The following is a 17738-nucleotide window of genomic DNA, read 5'->3' as shown; positions in this document are numbered from 1 at the left end:
ACCGTTGCTACAGGCGAGCCGTCATGTGAGCGCTGGACGTAGCGCGGTGCCGGAGTCCGGCGGCTTTTAAACGAGGCGCGCGAGCGCCTTCTTAGGGATCAAGGGACGCGACAGATGGGGTTGCACCGTGTTTCAGGAGCGGGCGGTGGGCGATTGATGAGTGTGCTGGTTCGATTGCGTCGTCATGTATCCATCGACAGGTCGTAGAGATTGGAAATGATGTGATGAGCATCCTCAGAGACACGCAATGTGCTTGGCCAGCACCAAGACGTGGAGAGATTCCTCCGCGGTGCCGTATGGGACCGTCCGCTCGGCTGGCACCATCGACGGTCTGAAACGCGCCTCCGGGCCAATGTGCATCGCAGCTGTCATGCTCACGCCGGGCGGGTCCCCGACCGCACGAGAGGCCTCCAGCGCCAGAGAAGAAAAGGCCTTTTTCTAGGGTCCCCGCCGCGTGCTGCCTCGGCCGTTGCGCGTCTGTGCTCCAAACGCCGTGAGCTTCAGAGGGTTCATGCTCGTGTCCTTTCTAAATTGCATGCCCGCCTCTGGAAGGTAGAGGGAATCCTATTTTCTCCGTCGACTCATGTGAGCAGCAGCTCCCTGGAAAGACATCTGGTGCCGTTTTGTTTCGTCTTCGTCGCGAAACTCTTCTCCTCTTCGACGTGGCAGTCTTCGTGTCGTCTTGACGTCTTTGAACACGCTGATGAGTGCGCGCTGAGCCAGGCCAGCGCCTTCGTTTCTTACCTTCCTTTCCGCTTTCCTAGGACCTTACCCATTTGTTTCCCTTTCTTACGCTCCTTGAGTTGAGGCATCGAAGTCGAGCCCCGCTCCGTTTTTCCACCATTCGCGCAAGACAAACCGGTTCAGCAACGACCTGCAGGGACAGGTAGCGCCCCAAACATCTGCATCCCCTCGTCATTGGAACGCCAGCGGCCCGCGTCAGCACCGGCCCAATATCCAGCTGAAGAAGAAGAGAAGAGTTTGAGTTGAGGGGGGGAATCGAGAGGATGCTCAACCAGGCTACTAAAAGCTTCAGGAAGATGCATGCCCGACGCAATCCGAATAATTTGACTGTTGGGTCCACGGCATCGTACTCGCAGCTCAGTCCATCCATCACGTCGGCGACACTGCTGAGTCCCAATGTTGCCTCCAGAAGAGGGCTACTGAGCCCCGATCCGCCGCCGAGCCCTAGTCTCCCGTCACTGATCCCGAGACATGGGAAGAGGCAGCCGTCGACGAGCCACACAAGACTGGTCAAGCGGTTATTAATTGGCGGCTGTGGTGTTGCCATCATCGTTTGGCTCATCTTGCGCCATATGTATGACCATCACCAGCAACAATCCACAGAATACCAGCAAGATGCAGGGGAGTGGGAGATAGTAGGAGGAAACCTCTTGCCTGAGGAGCCCTCAGCGGTGATAGTGCAGGATACGAAGGGCAAATCCAGGTGGACGGTGTCGATACCAGCGAAATATGAGTTCCCGCTGAAACCGCAACACTACCGCGATATTTGCGCGCAGTCGATGGAGATGCCGACCACGTTGCGTGAGGAGGCGCAGGGCAAAAGTGGCATTGCCAGGAGAATGCTGGGATACTATCAGAAAGATCGGTATTACATCGGTATTGGGGATGCGGAGGCACAAGGATTGCTGCCACAGTCGAAGGGCACAGAGAGACCGAAGGGTTTCGTCGATGATAGTGCTATTGCGAGCAAGGAGTCTACGGATGGACAGCAGGTTTGCGACAAGACTCTCACATATGTCATGGAGACGAACGATGCTGGCTTCGGTAACACGTTGATGCGTCTGTGGATGTCGTACGGTCTCGCAATCGCAGAAAACCGAACCTTCTTCATCGACGACACACGATGGTATGTCATTCTCTCTTTACGTCTTCATCTATCACTGACTTCAACCAGGCCATATGGCAAGTATTCTACCTTCTTCCTTCCCCCACCTGCCGCGGGCTGCCTCCCTCCTCCTCCTTCCCACATGACACCCTGCCCGCACAACGCGCGTCACCTTGTTGTATCCGGCGCAACCGTCACCTCGACATTCGGCCACGCCTTCACAGAAGAATGGGAAGACCCCACGAAGCAGTACGTCCAGCGCCAGCACAGGATCTTCGCCCTCATCCGCGCCGGCTACGACGCCCTTTTCAAGCTCCGCGCCGACGACTCAACATACGTCCTCGACCGCGCGCACACGCTCTACGGCCCCGTCGCCAAAGACGGCGGCCTCAGCATCGGCCTCCACGTCCGCCGCGGCGACAAGCACCCCTACGAATTCCAGTTTCGCGATGACTACATCCCGCTAGACCGGTACATGGACACCGCGCGCGACCTCTACATCCAACGCATCGAGCACGCCTCGCCCAAATCCAAATCACTCACCTCCCGCAACGCAGATCACCCCCTCCTCGCACGCCACACCTCGTCCAAACTCGTCCTCGCCTCTGACGACCCCACGGTCTACGAAGCCGGCGAGCTAGGCCCAAACTCCCTCCGCGCACAGGACCGCATTATCCTCGCTACGAAAGCCGCGCTCGAAGCCGCGCAGGGCAAGAAGAACCCCTGGATCGACGAGATCACCGGTTGGGAGGGGGGCTTCTACCGCGATGTCTTCTTCTCGCTCGGGCAGCCAACAGTGAACGCCGGGGATATTAAGGACCCGGCGGTCGTGCCCGAGGCGGCGTTGAATCTCCGGGAGTTGGTGGGGCGCGCGTACCTGATGGATTTGGCGGTCGTTGGCAAGGCGGACACGGTGGTGTGCACAGTGAGCTCCGTAGGCTGCCGCATACTAGCCGTGATGATGGGCTGGGAGAGTGCGTTTGTGAAGAACAATTGGGTCAATGTTGATGGGGATTTTGATTGGAGGGGGATTGTTTGGTAGATTCCGGTTCGCTGCTAGGAGGTTTTTCTTTTACGTGGAAGAAGTGCGTTTTTGATGAGATACCCAGGATCTATACATTCGTTTCTGGAGGATATGGTCTCGTTTGAAGATCTTCGTGTGCATTTGTGGGTTTGGAGGGGAGGAGATGGGGGGGATGGAAAGCATAGTAGTGGTGTTGATGTAGCAATTGAATAATACAGTCCAACTCACAACTCTGAACCTTATAATTCGCGATCTAAGTGCTGGTTACTGTTCTTGATATCTTCGTCGTAATAAGAGTGCAGTAGATCCTGCACATGTGCTGCTGGTTGACATGATGATGTACGTAACCTGGGATGTATAAAAGTACAGCCCTGGGAAGGGGATCGAGCACCAGCAGCAGAGTCTGCCCAAGAATGCCATTCAGATGGGATCGACACTGGTTCATCTCGTCCTAGTCTAAAAGTTGATTCTCAAAGCTCCAAGACCAAGTCCTCCGCAGAAGTGAAGCAAAGCCTCCTCATCAAGCGGCAGCTCACTCACCCTCCTTCCGCCGATCTACACCACGCTTTTATGAGTAGGTACAACGAGAAAATCTGCAACTGCTCTTGATAAGAATGGCGACATCAGTAAGGAAACGATCTAATGGTGAGGTGTACTCCGCATAGCGCGCTTACTGGCCGCCAATCAAACGCGTTACAACAAATTAGCGCGACGGTAAATTCTCGGCGCTCGGGGCGCGTCGACATTCGAAATATCTCCTGTTGCTAGACCATTGACGACATTTTTCAGCATTGCATCAAAACCATCCAGAAAATCGAACTTTTTGCTTCAATGCGCCATGAACGAATGTTTCTGACAAATAATGGTCGTTCACATGCGTTTATAAGAGCCGGAAGAAGAACATTTTAATTTCAATCAAGGACGCCAAAAATGAGGTTTTGGAGTTTGCCTCCGGCTGCCCGAGTACAGATATGGTCAAAATGTGCTGAATCCAGAACTCTTAAACTTGCACTTCGGCCGCAAGCATACGCTGCATTGTCAGTGAGTCCAAGAGTACGGCTTCCTACGATTTCAGCCGGCAGATATGCTACGGTCAACGTCAGCGAGAGCAACAAGATCCTTCAGCCACCCGTCAAAGATGGTAGCAAGGAGATTTCGCTAGATTGGGATGGCATCACGGACGCCGTCCGCGAAGCCATGGATCGGCAATCACAAAAGAGTCCAAAAGAGAAGGATGCCGTGCTAGCAAATCTGCAGTGGTGTGTCAAAAATAGGACAATTTTTTCGAAGGCGTTAGCAGACCGCCAGTTCCTTCCGAGAATTCAGACGGCGATGTCAGCTAGTGATCCCATCATTAAGATAGGAGGAATTATAGATGAAGCGATGCCACATTTACTGGATATCACACGGAAGGAGCAGTACGCAAACGCTCCGCCACGTTTATTCCAGGTAGATTCAGCTCACAATGAAATCCATAATATCTGCCAGGACCTGAAGATAGGGCAAGAGATAGAGGCGAAAATATCTTCAGATGGCGTCAATGTCGAATGCGCCCTTCAGCTCAAGATACCGGGAATCGCCGACGAACACACGTTTGGCAAGGGCCCAATCAAGAGGGTAGCAAAACGAAAAGCATGGGCGGCGATGCTCACAAGATTGGACACCACTGGAGCATTATCAAAGCTCCTCTCTCCATCCACTGTAAAGCAAAAGGATACGATTCCCAAAGCTGATGGCGCCTTGGGGTTCGAACCATTAGTTGGAGAAATAGAGCTGGTTGATGTGGAGGAAGAAATCATGCGTCAAGAGAAGGATGGCCTAGTCGATGTATTCAACTATGCCGCCAAATTCGGTCTTGTGCCTCACTTCGCAACGCGCATGCTGAAACGCCGCGTCCGTGGCAGTGGCAAACGAAAAGTCCGCAAAGTTGTGCAAGTGTCAATAAGACTTCCAGAGCAGAAAATCGATGTTGTTGCCCATGGCGATACAGGTCTGGAGGCGGAAGTAACAGCTGTGCTTGCTTTCAAGCGTGCCGCGGAACAGCTGCAAATGCAACATGATCAAGTCCCGGGTATCGACAAGAATTTCCGGGCACTCAGTGTTCTAACAGCCCCATACTTTGTTAGAAAGGTCGCGAGACTGGAAAACCGAAATCCACTGGAATTGAAGAGAGAGGAGTTGCCGTCCCATGATATAATTGGCATTGCGTGTCAGTTGGAATTAAATGGCGAACCAATTGGTCAACGAGTGGTTGGGCGGACGAAACGTGCCGCTGAACAACTGGCATGCCTAACAGCAGCAGTTGAACTTGCCCGAAAACGACCGGAAGTCTTATCCCAGTTTGCAGCTTCCTTGACTCAAGGCAGCTCTAGCAGGTCCGAGATGCTAGGAAGTTATCCGGCGATTGCAACGGGTCTGAAAGCTGAAGCCCTCGATATCATGAAAAGTACCCTCTCCGAGGCCGGTCATGCTGGGTTGTCTCATTATCAAGAGTCCTTGACAGCAATGTCGACATCTATGGCGAGGCCTAGAAGACGTCCGTGCCCGCAAACAGCGTCGGCTGCAGCTAGTAGACTCTTACTTGATCGCTTACAGCGGTTTGAAGCAGATTCAAGTACGGCAGAAATTCGCAACGCAAGAGCAGCTTTACCAATGAGTCATTACTCGTCGAAGGTCCTTGACATCGTGTCTAGCAACGTATACAGCATTGTTGTTGGTGCGACCGGATCGGGCAAAACAACACAGGTCCCTCAGATCATCCTGGACGATGAGATACGTCGATCCGAGGGCGGGAAATGCAACGTCATCTGCACCCAGCCCCGTCGTCTAGCCGCGACTTCCGTCGCACGACGAGTCGCAACGGAACGCGGCGAAAACCTTGGGCAATCGGTCGGATATCAGGTGCGAGGAGATTCGAAGCTTCCACGGGTTGGAGGAAGCATCACTTACTGCACAACTGGTCTTCTTGTTGAACGCCTTAAATGGGACGCCGATGGCGTTATGGATGATGCAACTCATCTAATAATAGACGAAGTTCACGAGCGAGACATTTTCATCGACTTCTTGCTCATTGTCTTGAAGAAAGCGATCACAGCTCGTCAACTCGCTGGGAAGACTGTGCCAAAAGTCATCCTGATGTCTGCGACCATGGACACGCGACTCTTCTCTGCATATCTGCCAAATGAAGTTGATGGCAAATCAACACCGTGTCCATCTCTGGACGTACCCGGTCGTACATTCCCAGTCAAAGAAAAGTATCTTGATGATATCTTGGGTGAAATCACTAAGGCCCATCCCGAAGAATTCCTGAGACTTGCTGCTCGAGACAAAGACGACACCAGCGACTATTTGATTGCTGAAAGGGCGTTCGAGCGGGTGGGCGGTGAAGCGGAACCAGTGGCGGACGGTGGAACGGTATCAGTTGCGGATGATGAAGCAAATTCTGTTGCAAGCAGCATGGACTGGAAGAAAAAGCAAGACCAGAATGATTCGCAAGCTGTCCAGAAAGAAGAAGGTCTTGTACCCATCGCTCTACTTGTAGCTACGATCGCACACATCTGCGAAACGACTGCCGATGGGGCAATCCTTGCTTTCCTGCCCGGACTTCAAGAGATCACGGCTGCGGAGGTTCTGATGAAGCAAGAAGCTGTCTTCGGTATCGATTTTACAGACGAAGTCGCATTTTGTATCCACCTTCTCCACTCGACGGTGCCGGCCGACCAACAACGGGCAATTTTTGAACCCATACCGGCTAGTTGTCGAAGAATCATTCTTTCAACGAACATCGCCGAAACCAGTGTCACCGTACCTGATGTTAAACATGTGATTGACCTCGGAAAGCTACGACAGAATACCTACGCCCATGAACAGCGAGTCTCGGCGTTGCGGACAGTCTGGGAAAGCAATTCCAATGCGCGACAACGAGCAGGCCGAGCAGGACGTGTGTCGGACGGCAACTACTACGCTTTATACTCCCGCAAGCGCAGGGAAGCCATGCCACCTTCCGGGCTTCCTGAACTGCTTCGCGCTGACCTCCAAGCAACATGTTTGTCAATAAAGGCTCAAGGATTTCAGGAGAGTGTATCAAGTTTTCTGTCTGCGGCTATTGAACCGCCACTGCCCGAGGCTGTCCAGTTCGCAGTTGAAAATCTGAAAGCGATCGAAGCCTTCACCGAGAACGAAGAAGTGACTGCGCTCGGTGGTGTCCTGGCCAAACTTCCGGTCCATCCTGCTCTTGGCAAGATGATCCTACTCGGCCTCATATTCCGCTGTCTTGATCCTATGATCATCATCGCCTCCATGTATGGCGAACGCGCTCTCTTCATGAATCCGCCTGATAATCGAATGGTGGCCCGAGCAACGAAACAACACTTCAACTTGGCTAACTCAGATCATCTCGCTGCCCTGAAAGGCTTCCAAGACCTCAGACAACACTCGCACGATTCTGACGAGCGCTCGGTCTTTCAGAGGGCAAATAGACTCTTCTTACATTATGGTGGCTTCCGTGCGATCTCTCGTACCGCCAAGCAGGTTGAAGAAACTCTGATCGATGCTGGTTTATTGGATGCAGATGCGACGCAAGTGACAGACACACTGGAAATCGGCGGCGAGGCGCTGAACCGCAATTCCAACAATGTCGACTTGATCAAGTGTCTGCTACTTGCTGGCGTCTATCCGAACGTCGGGGTCAGAGGTGCCCACGTAAAGAGCAGGCTATTCCGTACAGCCTCGAGTGACAAAGTCTTGATGCACCCTAGTTCGGTCAACGCCGTCACCCTACGCGACCAGTCTTCACACGCACAGATCTACGCTTTCACAACACTTGTGCAGAGTCTCAGCGGGGGCGTGCTCTTCATCCGCGACAGCTCTCTCATCACTCCGCTAGCAGCCATGCTTTTCGGAGGCCGTCTAGAAGCAGACGAATCTTCTCAGGAGCTGCTTATGGACGAGTGGCTTCCTTTCAAGTTCGACGGCAACGCGCGTGAAACTATGGCCTTGATCAAGGAATTCAGGGAGGCCAAAGACCGCATGCTGAATAGTGTGTTCAGGCTGCTTTCGAATCCCAACGAAACGGCGAAGGCGGTTGATGTGATGGAGATCTTCACAGACGGATTAGTGAGGCTATTGGATGCGGATGCCGAGGGGCGTGAGAGCGAGAAGATCTTGGACAGACAGAAGATACCGACTCTTAATGGCGATGTTTTGCAAGAGACTGCTTGGTCGAGTATATCTCAGCTCTACCGTTCGAAAGCTTTGTCACGCATGGAGCTTTGAAGATCTTGACAGGTATTTGTATACAGGAACATGTAAGGGCACAGTGTATGAATAAAGAATGTAGAAATATCAATCACACAAAGAACCATGGTGCATTCTCCACATTCATGCCTGCAGACCTTGTTTCAACATGCTGATTAATTGTTTGATTGAGTTTTCCACATGGTCTAATTGATGTTGCAGGATATAACCTTTGAACAATTCTGAGCCTGCTACATGCAGCAGACTCCTCTCAGCTACCATCCAACAAGCTCATCACTCACTGCTCGAAAACCTTCGTTGTGCTGACATTGATCCTCGACCAACCCTTCCCTCCCATCAGACTCGTCAAGAACCTCATCGGCCAATACACGTGGTACAACACGAAGAACGGCACCGGATCCTGCATCGTAAACGTCCCATCACGCCAACTCACAACATGCTCCCAGAAGTCTGTCATGCAGTTGAGCACCTCATTCAACGTTGCAAATCCCCACATCAAATCGAGGACGGGCAGTATGAGCAAAGCAACAAGGTCGTGACCGAGCCAGTAATACGACGGCGTCGGGGAGCGCGGTGTGACAATTTTCATATCCGCAGACTTCGAAGGCGAAAACGGGGAATGATACGCAGACGCCATCTGGGGCGTGTTGGAGAACAAGACAACAGCCGTATGAGCGCGCGGATTGCATTCGATCGGATATAGCTTCGACACTTTCCCTTCTCCTTCAGCAAGGAAGTCGAAGCTGAGATGGCCTGAGAACGAATCCCCGCCGTCTTGTGCCACGCGTTGGGTGAAATCCAGCATCTGCTGGAAGAGATGTGATGACGGGGGTATGGCTTCGTAATGCATGAGCAGCTCGGATGAAGGACAGCACGTGAAAGCCACAACGCGGCCGCGGATCACAAGGGCATGCGTGCAGTACTCTGCGCCGGAGATGTACTGCTGGACTTGGAAGGCGTTCTCGTTCGAGATCTGCAAGGATTTGACGTAGGAGACTGTGTCCTCTCGCTTGTCGAAAGGCAGGAGGGTCATCATATTCGCTCTCGCACGGTCGTCCACTCCGATCGGCTTCAGGATAAACTTCCTGCTTCCTTGCCTCTCTTTCGTCAAGATCTTGATAACTTCGTCGGACGAAGTGCACCTATGGCTTTCAGGAACCGGCAGCTCGAGCGATCGAATGTATTCGATGAACTGGTCTTTCTCGTGCAGCCGCTCGACAACATCGCCTCGGAACTGCACAGCATGGAATCCCTTGCCCCGCTCCCGCTCAGCCAGTTTCACCACCTCTCCATCTTCTACCGCTGCGACCACGCTCGAGCAGCTGATCCACAGATCTACTTTCTCGCTCTTGATCACGTGTAGCAGCGAGTCGATGTACGGTTCTGCGTCGCTCCCATCCGGCGGTGTGAGGACGTAAAACTTTGCGAGGGCGCTGGAAAAGCGACCTGGTGAGAACGCAGAGGTATCTGCACCGATCACTCGGTGTGGTGTATGTTGAGCTAATATACGAGCTATGGTGAGGCCCTTGGTCATGGAGACGCCAGTGACAAGGATGGTTTTGCGCTCAGAAGCATCGCGGAGAGGAATTGGTTTCGACTCTGGAAAGAATCTCGAGTATATGAGACTTCCAATCACCAGGGCCGCTGAGAAAGGAAGCGTGACGAGACTCAGTAGTATGAGGAGGATGTTCTTCGGCACGTGATGATAGTAGAAAGGGTCCGCTTGTGAGACATCCATGGTGCGAGAACGTGACTTCGCGTAGGAACGCGCCAGCGGCAAAATTTTTCAGTCGAGAACAGAGGGGAAGAGGGGTAGGCAATGTCGCGATGAGGTACATATGCCTAGACCATTTGTCTCATGCAAGGGTGTTGAGCTTGTACCTTAGTCTACACGTCATCGTTACCGCTCGACTCAGCATCATGGAGCTACATGAGCTACGCCGTAGGTGCAGACGTAGGGCATTGCGGCAGTGGGGTTATGGTACCTGCGTTGTTGCTAGGTTCTGATGGTGTTTGTTTTTGCGGGGTGAGGGCCCTTTTGGAAGACGCGTAATTTTTTGGTTCAGACGGACAGGGCGACACTCGGAGGACAGTGGCAGACATTCTAGCTGTTGAATTCGTTTGCAAGACATATTGGGAGAGCAATTGAAGCTGCATTATACATTGGGATCGATTTTTGGTATCTTGTATCCGGCTATAGCATAGACCCTATTTCTCTTCACCAACACACCTCGTAATCTCAACACCATCCTAAATACACGTTAGCTGGGCCCTTCTCCTGGGGGAGGTTGCGACATACCGGGACACCCGTAGGCTCAAAGCTGTTCACCAGCTTGCTCTCGTAAACCAGATTCGGATTGCCAGGACTGTTGCTGAATTTCTCCTTCTCATATCTGTTCGAATACTGCTTGACAGTCCTCTCGGCAATTCCCTGTGTACTATCTCCTTTGCCTTCCCCAGCAAGATTCCTCTTCTTGTCGGCCACGCTACTGCGTACGTACTCCAGGTATGGCGGGTTACCCGGCTTGATCACGTTGTCCGCTGCAAGGACGGAGCCTGGAGTAACGAGGCCGAGCTCCTCGCAAAGCTTAAGATCGGTGGTGTAGGCGGGCTTGTAGTGATCAAGGAACATCAAATCGATGTGTTTGAGAGCGCCAGACGAATGTAGTCGCGCAATTGACTCGTCGCTAGAACCCACCACGACTTTGACAATGTCGTCCAGCCCCGCGAGGTCGACCAGCGACGAAATCACGGCAGCGAATTCGGGGTTGCGCTCAAAGCTGAAATATTGTTTACCGCCAGCTTTCCGTACTGCGTCCGCATACAAAATGCACGAGTAGCCAACGTAGCCACCGAGCTCCACCTGCATAGAGCATTAGACAGCTCCAAAGAATGAGGGTGGATTCCACGAACCATGGTTTTCGGCTTCACATCTGCGATCAGGTCACAAACAATGCGGCCCTTGTCCTCGCCCACATTCATGAGGTACTTCTTCGTCCGCCCAAACTCATCAATGGCCGCGAGGACATCCTTCGGAGACCCGCGAATCTTCTCGAGCTTGGGGTGCGAGTATACAAAGTGCAGAAGCTCGATTTCGCGGCCATCGTCGAAGAAGGTCTCTTCTTGCGGCGCGTACGCCTTCGTTTGGTCGAAGCTTCCCATTGTAGAGTATGTTTCAAATCAATTCTGAGTAGCTTGCAAGTGCAAATCTCAGCTACGCGTTTGCCAGCCGGACAGCTCTCCCAAGCGCGTCTCCATTAGCGGGGTTTCACAAGCCGATGACGAAAGCGGATCGGAAGTTCGCGGCGAGCGCCAAGTGCATGGGAACCCCACACAATGTAAACGTCAGGTCTAAGCCAAGTGGACTGCATAGTGAGCCCGTTCGAGCTTCTTGCGCCATTTCACCACGAAAGTTCGACGGGAAGTGCACGGCGTTGGTGTATGCAGTAGACTGAAGCTGTGCCCTGCTTTGCTACCTCGTGTAGCTGGCAAACCCTGCGAATTTTCTGCTTTCGGACAGCTCTATGCAACGGTTCCAATCGGAATGCTGCTATTCTTGCTGATTGGTAGAAATGTACCGCACGTGGAGTCTTGACGTTGGTGTTGAGGGGTTCTTTGATGTCAATGACTTTCTCGTTAATCTCGCGTGCCAGAAACGGCCAAGGTTTTACAAAGATCTGTACAAACGCACTAACCCTTTCAAGCATGTACACTGGGGTCATCGTCGTGCATCACTTCAGATCGTTGTCGGATCGTGAGCTTGCATCTATCCGAGACGGGAACTAACATCTTGCAGAAACGTAACGCTTGAGATCTCGAACCCTGACAGGGCTCTTCATCCCTCCCACTTGAGCCTCAAGATGCTCAAATATGGGGAGACGTATGCATGGACAAAGAGACATCGGCATTCACTGCCGCGTTCCTCTGCAATGACAGAAGTTCCTTGTCCAGTCAGTGACTGCACGCTCCCGCAAGCCAAGAAGGGCCGCAAAGTGATCGAGCTTGCTTGCAGAACTGCCCCGCTAAAGCCCCTCAACACTAAATCCACATAGACTTGGTTCAGATCCTGGCCGAAGGGAGTTAGCCCGCGAAGATCGTCTATCCTTGTTCCTGACAAGTACCACGCATGGCGCCTTTCTTTTGTCGCGCCCAGGATGCTGAACCGAACGATTTGCATGACAAGAATATGATTTCCATGCTCCGGAATTGGCTAAACCAAGATCCAGGTCCATGGCTTTCCTGACTGGTCGGGTCGTTTCATCATGTTGTTCCCATAGAAGCCTAGGTTAGCGGTCCAGTGCGCTTAGTCCTGAGTTTCACAGGACAAGACATCACGAATACCGAGTGATGAGCGAAGCGGCTGCGTTTGGTTGACGTTAACAGCCGGTTCTCGGCGTACTTGAGCCAATCGAATTGCCGTGTGTACCCATGAGCAAGCAGGCGACTCGATGCGTCAATTGGGAGTGAACCCTTATATAGAGGCAGCGGTTCCAATTTGTTTCTGGAAATCTGTAGCAGATATCAACTATCTCTTCTCAGAAAAGCTAATCTTCCACATTCATCAGTCACCATGTCTGACATGAAGGCTTCCGTCGTTGAGACGCAGAACGGGTTTCACGTCGAGGGATACGAGAAAAGTATGTGACCCTATGACAGACCCGTCAGCACGAATCCCTTCGAGGTTTGAGCGATGTGAGGTCATTTGCTGTTCCTTTCGCTAACTCACTTGCCATCACCAGTCGAATACGACTTTACGTTCCTCGATGGCGTTTTCAACCCGCAAAACAAGCAGCTTGCCGATTGCTACGAGCGCTGGGGCCGCGCTCTTGCGGTCATGGACCTGAACATCTACAACCTTTACGGTGAACAGATGCAGAAGTACTTCGACCACCACAAGCTGGAGTTGAAGATCCATAAGACTATGATCGGAGAGAAGGCCAAGTCCATGGACACCTTACTGAGCATTGTCGATTCCATGACCGACTTTGGCATCATTCGCAAGGAGCCGGTCTTGGTAGTGGTTTGTGATCATCTGTCTTGTTGCTGTCGCCTCGCTAATGTACCACCAGGGAGGAGGACTTGTTACCGACGTTGCTGGGTAAAAGCTATGCCATTGGTCCATCGCCTAAGAGCATATCTAAGGCACTCTGACCTATTAGTCTTTCAAAAGCATTTTGCTGACATGTGATCGTAGATTTGCTTGCGCAGCATACCGAAGGAATACGAACTTTATCCGGATCCCTACAACAGTTATCGGTCTGATCGATGCTAGTGTGAGCATCAAGGTCGCCGTCAACTACGGCAACTACAAGAATCGTCTTGGAGCCTACCACGCGCCTATGCACACATTTCTCGACTTCACATTCCTGCGATCTTTGCCTGAGGCGCAGGTACGGAACGGTTTCGCAGAGTTGATCAAGATCTCTAGCTGTGCTCACTTGAGAACCTTTGATCTTCTCGACCAATACTGCGAGCGATTGATCTCGACCAAGTTTGGTCGTACCGACGATGAGTCCGGCGAGGTTCGCAAGGCAGCGGACGAGATTAACCGCTCTGGCATTTACGAGATGCTGAAGCTCGAGACTCCCAACCTCCACGAGATTGGTCTTGACCGTGTCATTGCCTACGGTCACACTTGGAGCCCACTGCACGAGGTCAGTTACTAAGTAACATGCTTCGAACAGCCATTGACATTGACGCAGCTCACTCCCGATGTGCCTCTTCGTCACGGTCATGCCATCTCCATCGATATGGCATACTCCGCGACATTGGCCAACGGCCGCAAGCTGATGAGCGATGCGGAGCATCACCGAATCCTCAACTTGTTCTCGCGCGCTGGTCTGTCTATGGATCATGAGCTCTTCAATGAAGAGATCCTTGCGAAGGCTACAGCAGCCATCTTGAAGACTCGCGACGGTAAGTTGCGAGCAGCAGTGCCGAACCCTCTTGGAAGCTGTGTCTTCTTGAACGACGTTACTGCGGATGAAATGAATGCCGCGCTACGACGCCACAAGAAGATCATGAAGGGATACCCTCGCAACGGTGCTGGTCTCGACGCCTTTGTGGATGCGAGCGACACCGGTTACACCGTCAACGATATGCCCATCGAGGCGACGATCAATGGCAAGCCGAACGGTACGAAGTCCAACGGCATTGCGCAGAAGGTAGCGAACGGTCTACCGAACGGGCTCAAGGAGGTGTTGGCGAGTGGCTATGAGAACGGCTATAAGAATTGAGCGGGCGTTGAGTGAGTGTTGACGCAGGACGAACACATGACGATGATGATGAGATACCGCGCTAGCCATCCAGCTTAGCTAAAAGCGTTGGGAAAGCGCAACCTCGATGGAGGTTTTCATTTTCTCTTCATGTATAACATTGAAGCTTAAAACTCTACGGAACCGAAATGCTAGCAATGATTTGTATTGCTGCACACTTTAGTCCTCAATATGCACTGGTGTGAAAATTGTGATGTCCTCCATAAAAATCGACACCGACGCCCCATCGCCATCAATTAAGTTGACCCACGAGACGTCAGCTTCCTACAGGAGTTGTTGTTCTCCGGAGCCACGCCCCCCGAAGGGGACTGGCAACCAAAAGCCAGAGTTGTGCTGATGGTCGTGGCTGGCTCCGTTGTTTTTGATCAAGGGAGGAAAGCCGGGTGCGGGTGCGGCGAAGATTTTATTGCAGATTTTGCCAAGGCGCTATTGGCATATCACGTGCATCGCTTGAGCCGCGCGGCTGCCAGTGCGATACAGCTTATCATTTGGTACATATGTATCATCAAGTAACTCCTCAAGAAACTTCAATGTGATCGTCTTCTGTCGCCACTGAAACCTGCTTGGAAATGAAGAGATAGCACCTGGCACAACCTCGTCCCAACATCCCCCCCCTTGCTGGACCCTGAGCTGATATCAGTATGAGCCGTCTCCTCCCCAACCCAGGCCGAAGGAAAATCAGTAACGAAGATGACTTCGAAGATCCCTTACTTCGCGACAACAGGGATAGCTCCGACGATGACATTGAATTAGCCGACCTGGAGCTAGATGGCCGCGAACGTACTCCCATCAGCCATTACAGGCATCGAGATGAACCACCGAAGAAGCATGTATCATGGTTCCAGATCGCCTCCGCACTGGCAGTATGTGTAATAGGCTTCGTCATTAACACCGAAGCAACTGCATACGTCGAAGATGCGTTAGACTGGAAGAAACCCTTCGCGACCATGTATCTGACCCACGGCTCGCTGGTCCTGCCATGGATCGTCCATATCTTCTACCTCCGCTGGAAGAACCGCTCCACTCCCTATCAATCCTGGGTCCGCGACTACAACAACACACTCCGCTCGTCCATTGCCACGATCGATGCTTTTGCTACTTCGGGTCCAAAGTTCATCCTGAAACGCCCAGGCCAGCAAGGCGGACCTCTGGACTTTCTTGCCAGCACGATGGCAATCGTCACTGTCGTCCTCACTATCAGCGGCGCGTCTTGGTTTACCTCGCTCTCCTTGACCACACCAGCGGACCTGACAGCAATTTACAATTGCGCTACTTTTTTCGCGGCTGCCTTCTCCGTCCCTATCCTGAAGGAGAAACTCGGCCGGCTCAGCATCATCGCCGTCGCACTCTCCATCGGCGGAACATTCACGATCGCGTATGGAGACACCACAGCCGAACATGCTGAGTCTTCTATCGGCGCGAGCAGATTCCTCGGTAACATCATCGCTTGCGCAGGCGCCGTTGCCTTCGGCTTATACGAGGTCCTCTTCAAGAAGTGGGCTTGTTCGTCTCGGCCGGAGACACAGGAGTCCAGCATCCCCCTAACTTTAGCTGCATCTGCGTTGACGGGATTTTATACGTTAGGCGTCCTATGGATTGCGTTTCCCATCTTGCATATTTTCGGTATCGAAGAGTTTGCGTTACCAAGCTTGCATGCAGTGTTATGGATTGTCATTGCGGTGCTGTCGGCGGCGGTTTCGATCACTTTGCTCGCATTACTAGTTGTGTGGACAGATCCTGTCTTCGGGTCAATGGCGAACGTTCTGAGCGTCTTCTTCGTAGCATTAGCGGATTGGCTGGTCTGGGGACTCAGTCCGTCGTCGGCGACATATATCGGCGGCGCTCTCATCTTGGTCGCGTTCGCAATGCTGTCGTACGATACTATGGCAAAAGAGAAGGATTGAATTGTGAGCGTTGAGTCGCGGTTAGTGGTGTATAAATAGTAGTATGGAGCAAGCGAGCGTAACGTTCTGCACAAATTGATATCACAGTGGACAATTGGCCGTCATTCGTAATCGTTTATTGACTGAACCTATGGGCCTTTGCCAGATGCGCGTGATATACGTCCCAAGGTCAATCTATACATAGCCTTGAAAGGCCAGGTGCTGTCTCAACAGGGTATCGACCCTGGATCACCGACAGGATTATCATGCATAATGCGGGAAGTTGCCGCAGACTTTCGGGGCTGAATCGCCCGTACGCACATCCGCTGCTCCTCCTAGTTTCCTCAGGGCACATCTACCTTCACATCATCCTCATAGTCCAGCTCTTTCACGCCATCCTTGGTTATGACCTTCACTAAAACGCCCTTGAAGTCGATCGGTAGACGTCGCTTGAGCTCCTGGGTACACATGCGCAAGATCTTCATACCCTCATCGAAGTCGATGTCGGGGTGATGGTGCTTGTCAAGAAGCGAGAGGCAGTAGTACCTAAGCGCCAATTAGCTGGGTATGATCACGAGAATGCATCCACTCCATTATTGCTTTGGGTGGTAGCGTTTGTGGTAGAAACATACTGAGCGTATCCATGTGCCGCATAGGGCACCGGTGCCAGACTCGCCAAGTAGTCAATCCAGTACAATGTGGGCTTGTCCGCGATGTTGTCGTATCCGCCGAGAAGCAGGTTCACGGTATACGGTCTCCTTGAGCGCAGCGCTCGTGCAAGTTCCCCTCTAACGAAGTTGGCGGTCGCGGAAGGTGAAAGCTCCATGCCGTTGCGCATCGAATACAGCTGAACATTCGCTTGGATGTATTCCGCAAATTGCACTGAGCCTGGGGTCAGTCTTGCCTATACCTAGCCCATACATGGGCGGGGTACGTACCAGTATCACCAGCCTCTCCCGAGAATGCCATCAGCGTGTGCGGGTTGAGTTCTCGCGTCTTGTCGTCGGAGGCTTTCAGGATGGTGGCACCGCGCATAGCGGCTTTCGATGCGGCGATCAGGGTGAAGTCCTTGCCGGTGATCCCCAGAAGTACCTCCCTGGAGCCATGTTAGTAACAATGGCAGCTTGAAGACCAGTTGTTCTCCATACATGATGACGACGGCTCAAAGCGGTTTTGAATCTAATGGGCAAGGTCGTGTATAGATTCGAAGCGAGCGTTTGGGAAGGTAGGGGCGGGGGAGCTCGAGAAGAGCGGCGAGATGATGAGGTATGGCTAAGGCGTGTGCTTGTCGGTCGGTGGTGAACGCGGCCGGAGCTGCCTGCGCCAAGACTGGAGCTCTTAGTTGGGTTTAGCGCGGGACCTCGGCGCACGTGACCTTCGATCTTCCTCCCAAAGTACGAAGTCCTTTGAAACTGCCACTTTATAAGCTAAGCCAGTTGAGCTTTTGCAGG

The 17738-nt window shown here is 52.5% G+C and overlaps 7 protein-coding genes across 7 annotated transcripts; 4 read left to right on the top strand and 3 right to left on the bottom strand.

Annotated features, from left to right (window-relative positions):
* Window positions 1-1007: 1007 nt before the first annotated feature.
* Window positions 1008-2891, top strand: N0V89_012388 (uncharacterized protein; the record flags this gene model as incomplete). The annotated part of the gene is made up of 2 exons (XM_056221109.1): window positions 1008-1870; window positions 1919-2891. 2 exons carry the CDS (start codon window positions 1008-1010, stop codon window positions 2889-2891), a joined length of 1836 nt encoding a protein of 611 aa, XP_056065096.1.
* Window positions 2892-3803: 912 nt separating this feature from the next.
* Window positions 3804-8147, top strand: N0V89_012387 (uncharacterized protein; the record flags this gene model as incomplete). Its single annotated transcript, XM_056221108.1, has 1 exon — window positions 3804-8147. One exon carries the CDS (start codon window positions 3804-3806, stop codon window positions 8145-8147), a length of 4344 nt encoding a protein of 1447 aa, XP_056065095.1.
* Window positions 8148-8406: 259 nt separating this feature from the next.
* N0V89_012386 (uncharacterized protein) lies at window positions 8407-9867 on the bottom strand (the record flags this gene model as incomplete). The annotated part of the gene is made up of 1 exon (XM_056221107.1): window positions 8407-9867. One exon carries the CDS (start codon window positions 9865-9867, stop codon window positions 8407-8409), a length of 1461 nt encoding a protein of 486 aa, XP_056065094.1.
* Window positions 9868-10337: 470 nt separating this feature from the next.
* N0V89_012385 (uncharacterized protein) lies at window positions 10338-11291 on the bottom strand (the record flags this gene model as incomplete). Its single annotated transcript, XM_056221106.1, has 3 exons — window positions 10338-10379; window positions 10429-10992; window positions 11043-11291. 3 exons carry the CDS (start codon window positions 11289-11291, stop codon window positions 10338-10340), a joined length of 855 nt encoding a protein of 284 aa, XP_056065093.1.
* A 1408-nt stretch (window positions 11292-12699) lies between these two features.
* N0V89_012384 (uncharacterized protein) lies at window positions 12700-14365 on the top strand (the record flags this gene model as incomplete). The annotated part of the gene is made up of 5 exons (XM_056221105.1): window positions 12700-12766; window positions 12869-13149; window positions 13199-13227; window positions 13324-13783; window positions 13832-14365. The coding sequence occupies 5 exons, from the start codon at window positions 12700-12702 to the stop codon at window positions 14363-14365; spliced, it is 1371 nt and encodes a 456-aa protein (XP_056065092.1).
* Window positions 14366-15045: 680 nt separating this feature from the next.
* N0V89_012383 (uncharacterized protein) lies at window positions 15046-16308 on the top strand (the record flags this gene model as incomplete). Its single annotated transcript, XM_056221104.1, has 1 exon — window positions 15046-16308. The coding sequence occupies one exon, from the start codon at window positions 15046-15048 to the stop codon at window positions 16306-16308; it is 1263 nt and encodes a 420-aa protein (XP_056065091.1).
* Window positions 16309-16631: 323 nt separating this feature from the next.
* PRE1 (Proteasome subunit beta type-4) lies at window positions 16632-17437 on the bottom strand (the record flags this gene model as incomplete). The annotated part of the gene is given in 4 exon segments (XM_056221103.1): window positions 16632-16833; window positions 16920-17169; window positions 17226-17383; window positions 17403-17437. 4 exon segments carry the CDS (start codon window positions 17435-17437, stop codon window positions 16632-16634), a joined length of 645 nt encoding a protein of 214 aa, XP_056065090.1.
* Window positions 17438-17738: the final 301 nt, after the last annotated feature.

This window comes from Didymosphaeria variabile (genome assembly GCF_027946475.1).
Source record: "Didymosphaeria variabile strain IMI 356815 chromosome Unknown scaffold_10, whole genome shotgun sequence".
NCBI lineage: Eukaryota > Fungi > Ascomycota > Dothideomycetes > Pleosporales > Didymosphaeriaceae > Didymosphaeria > Didymosphaeria variabile.
Note: the sequence above shows the minus strand (reverse complement) of the source record. Positions and strands in the feature narration are given on the sequence as shown.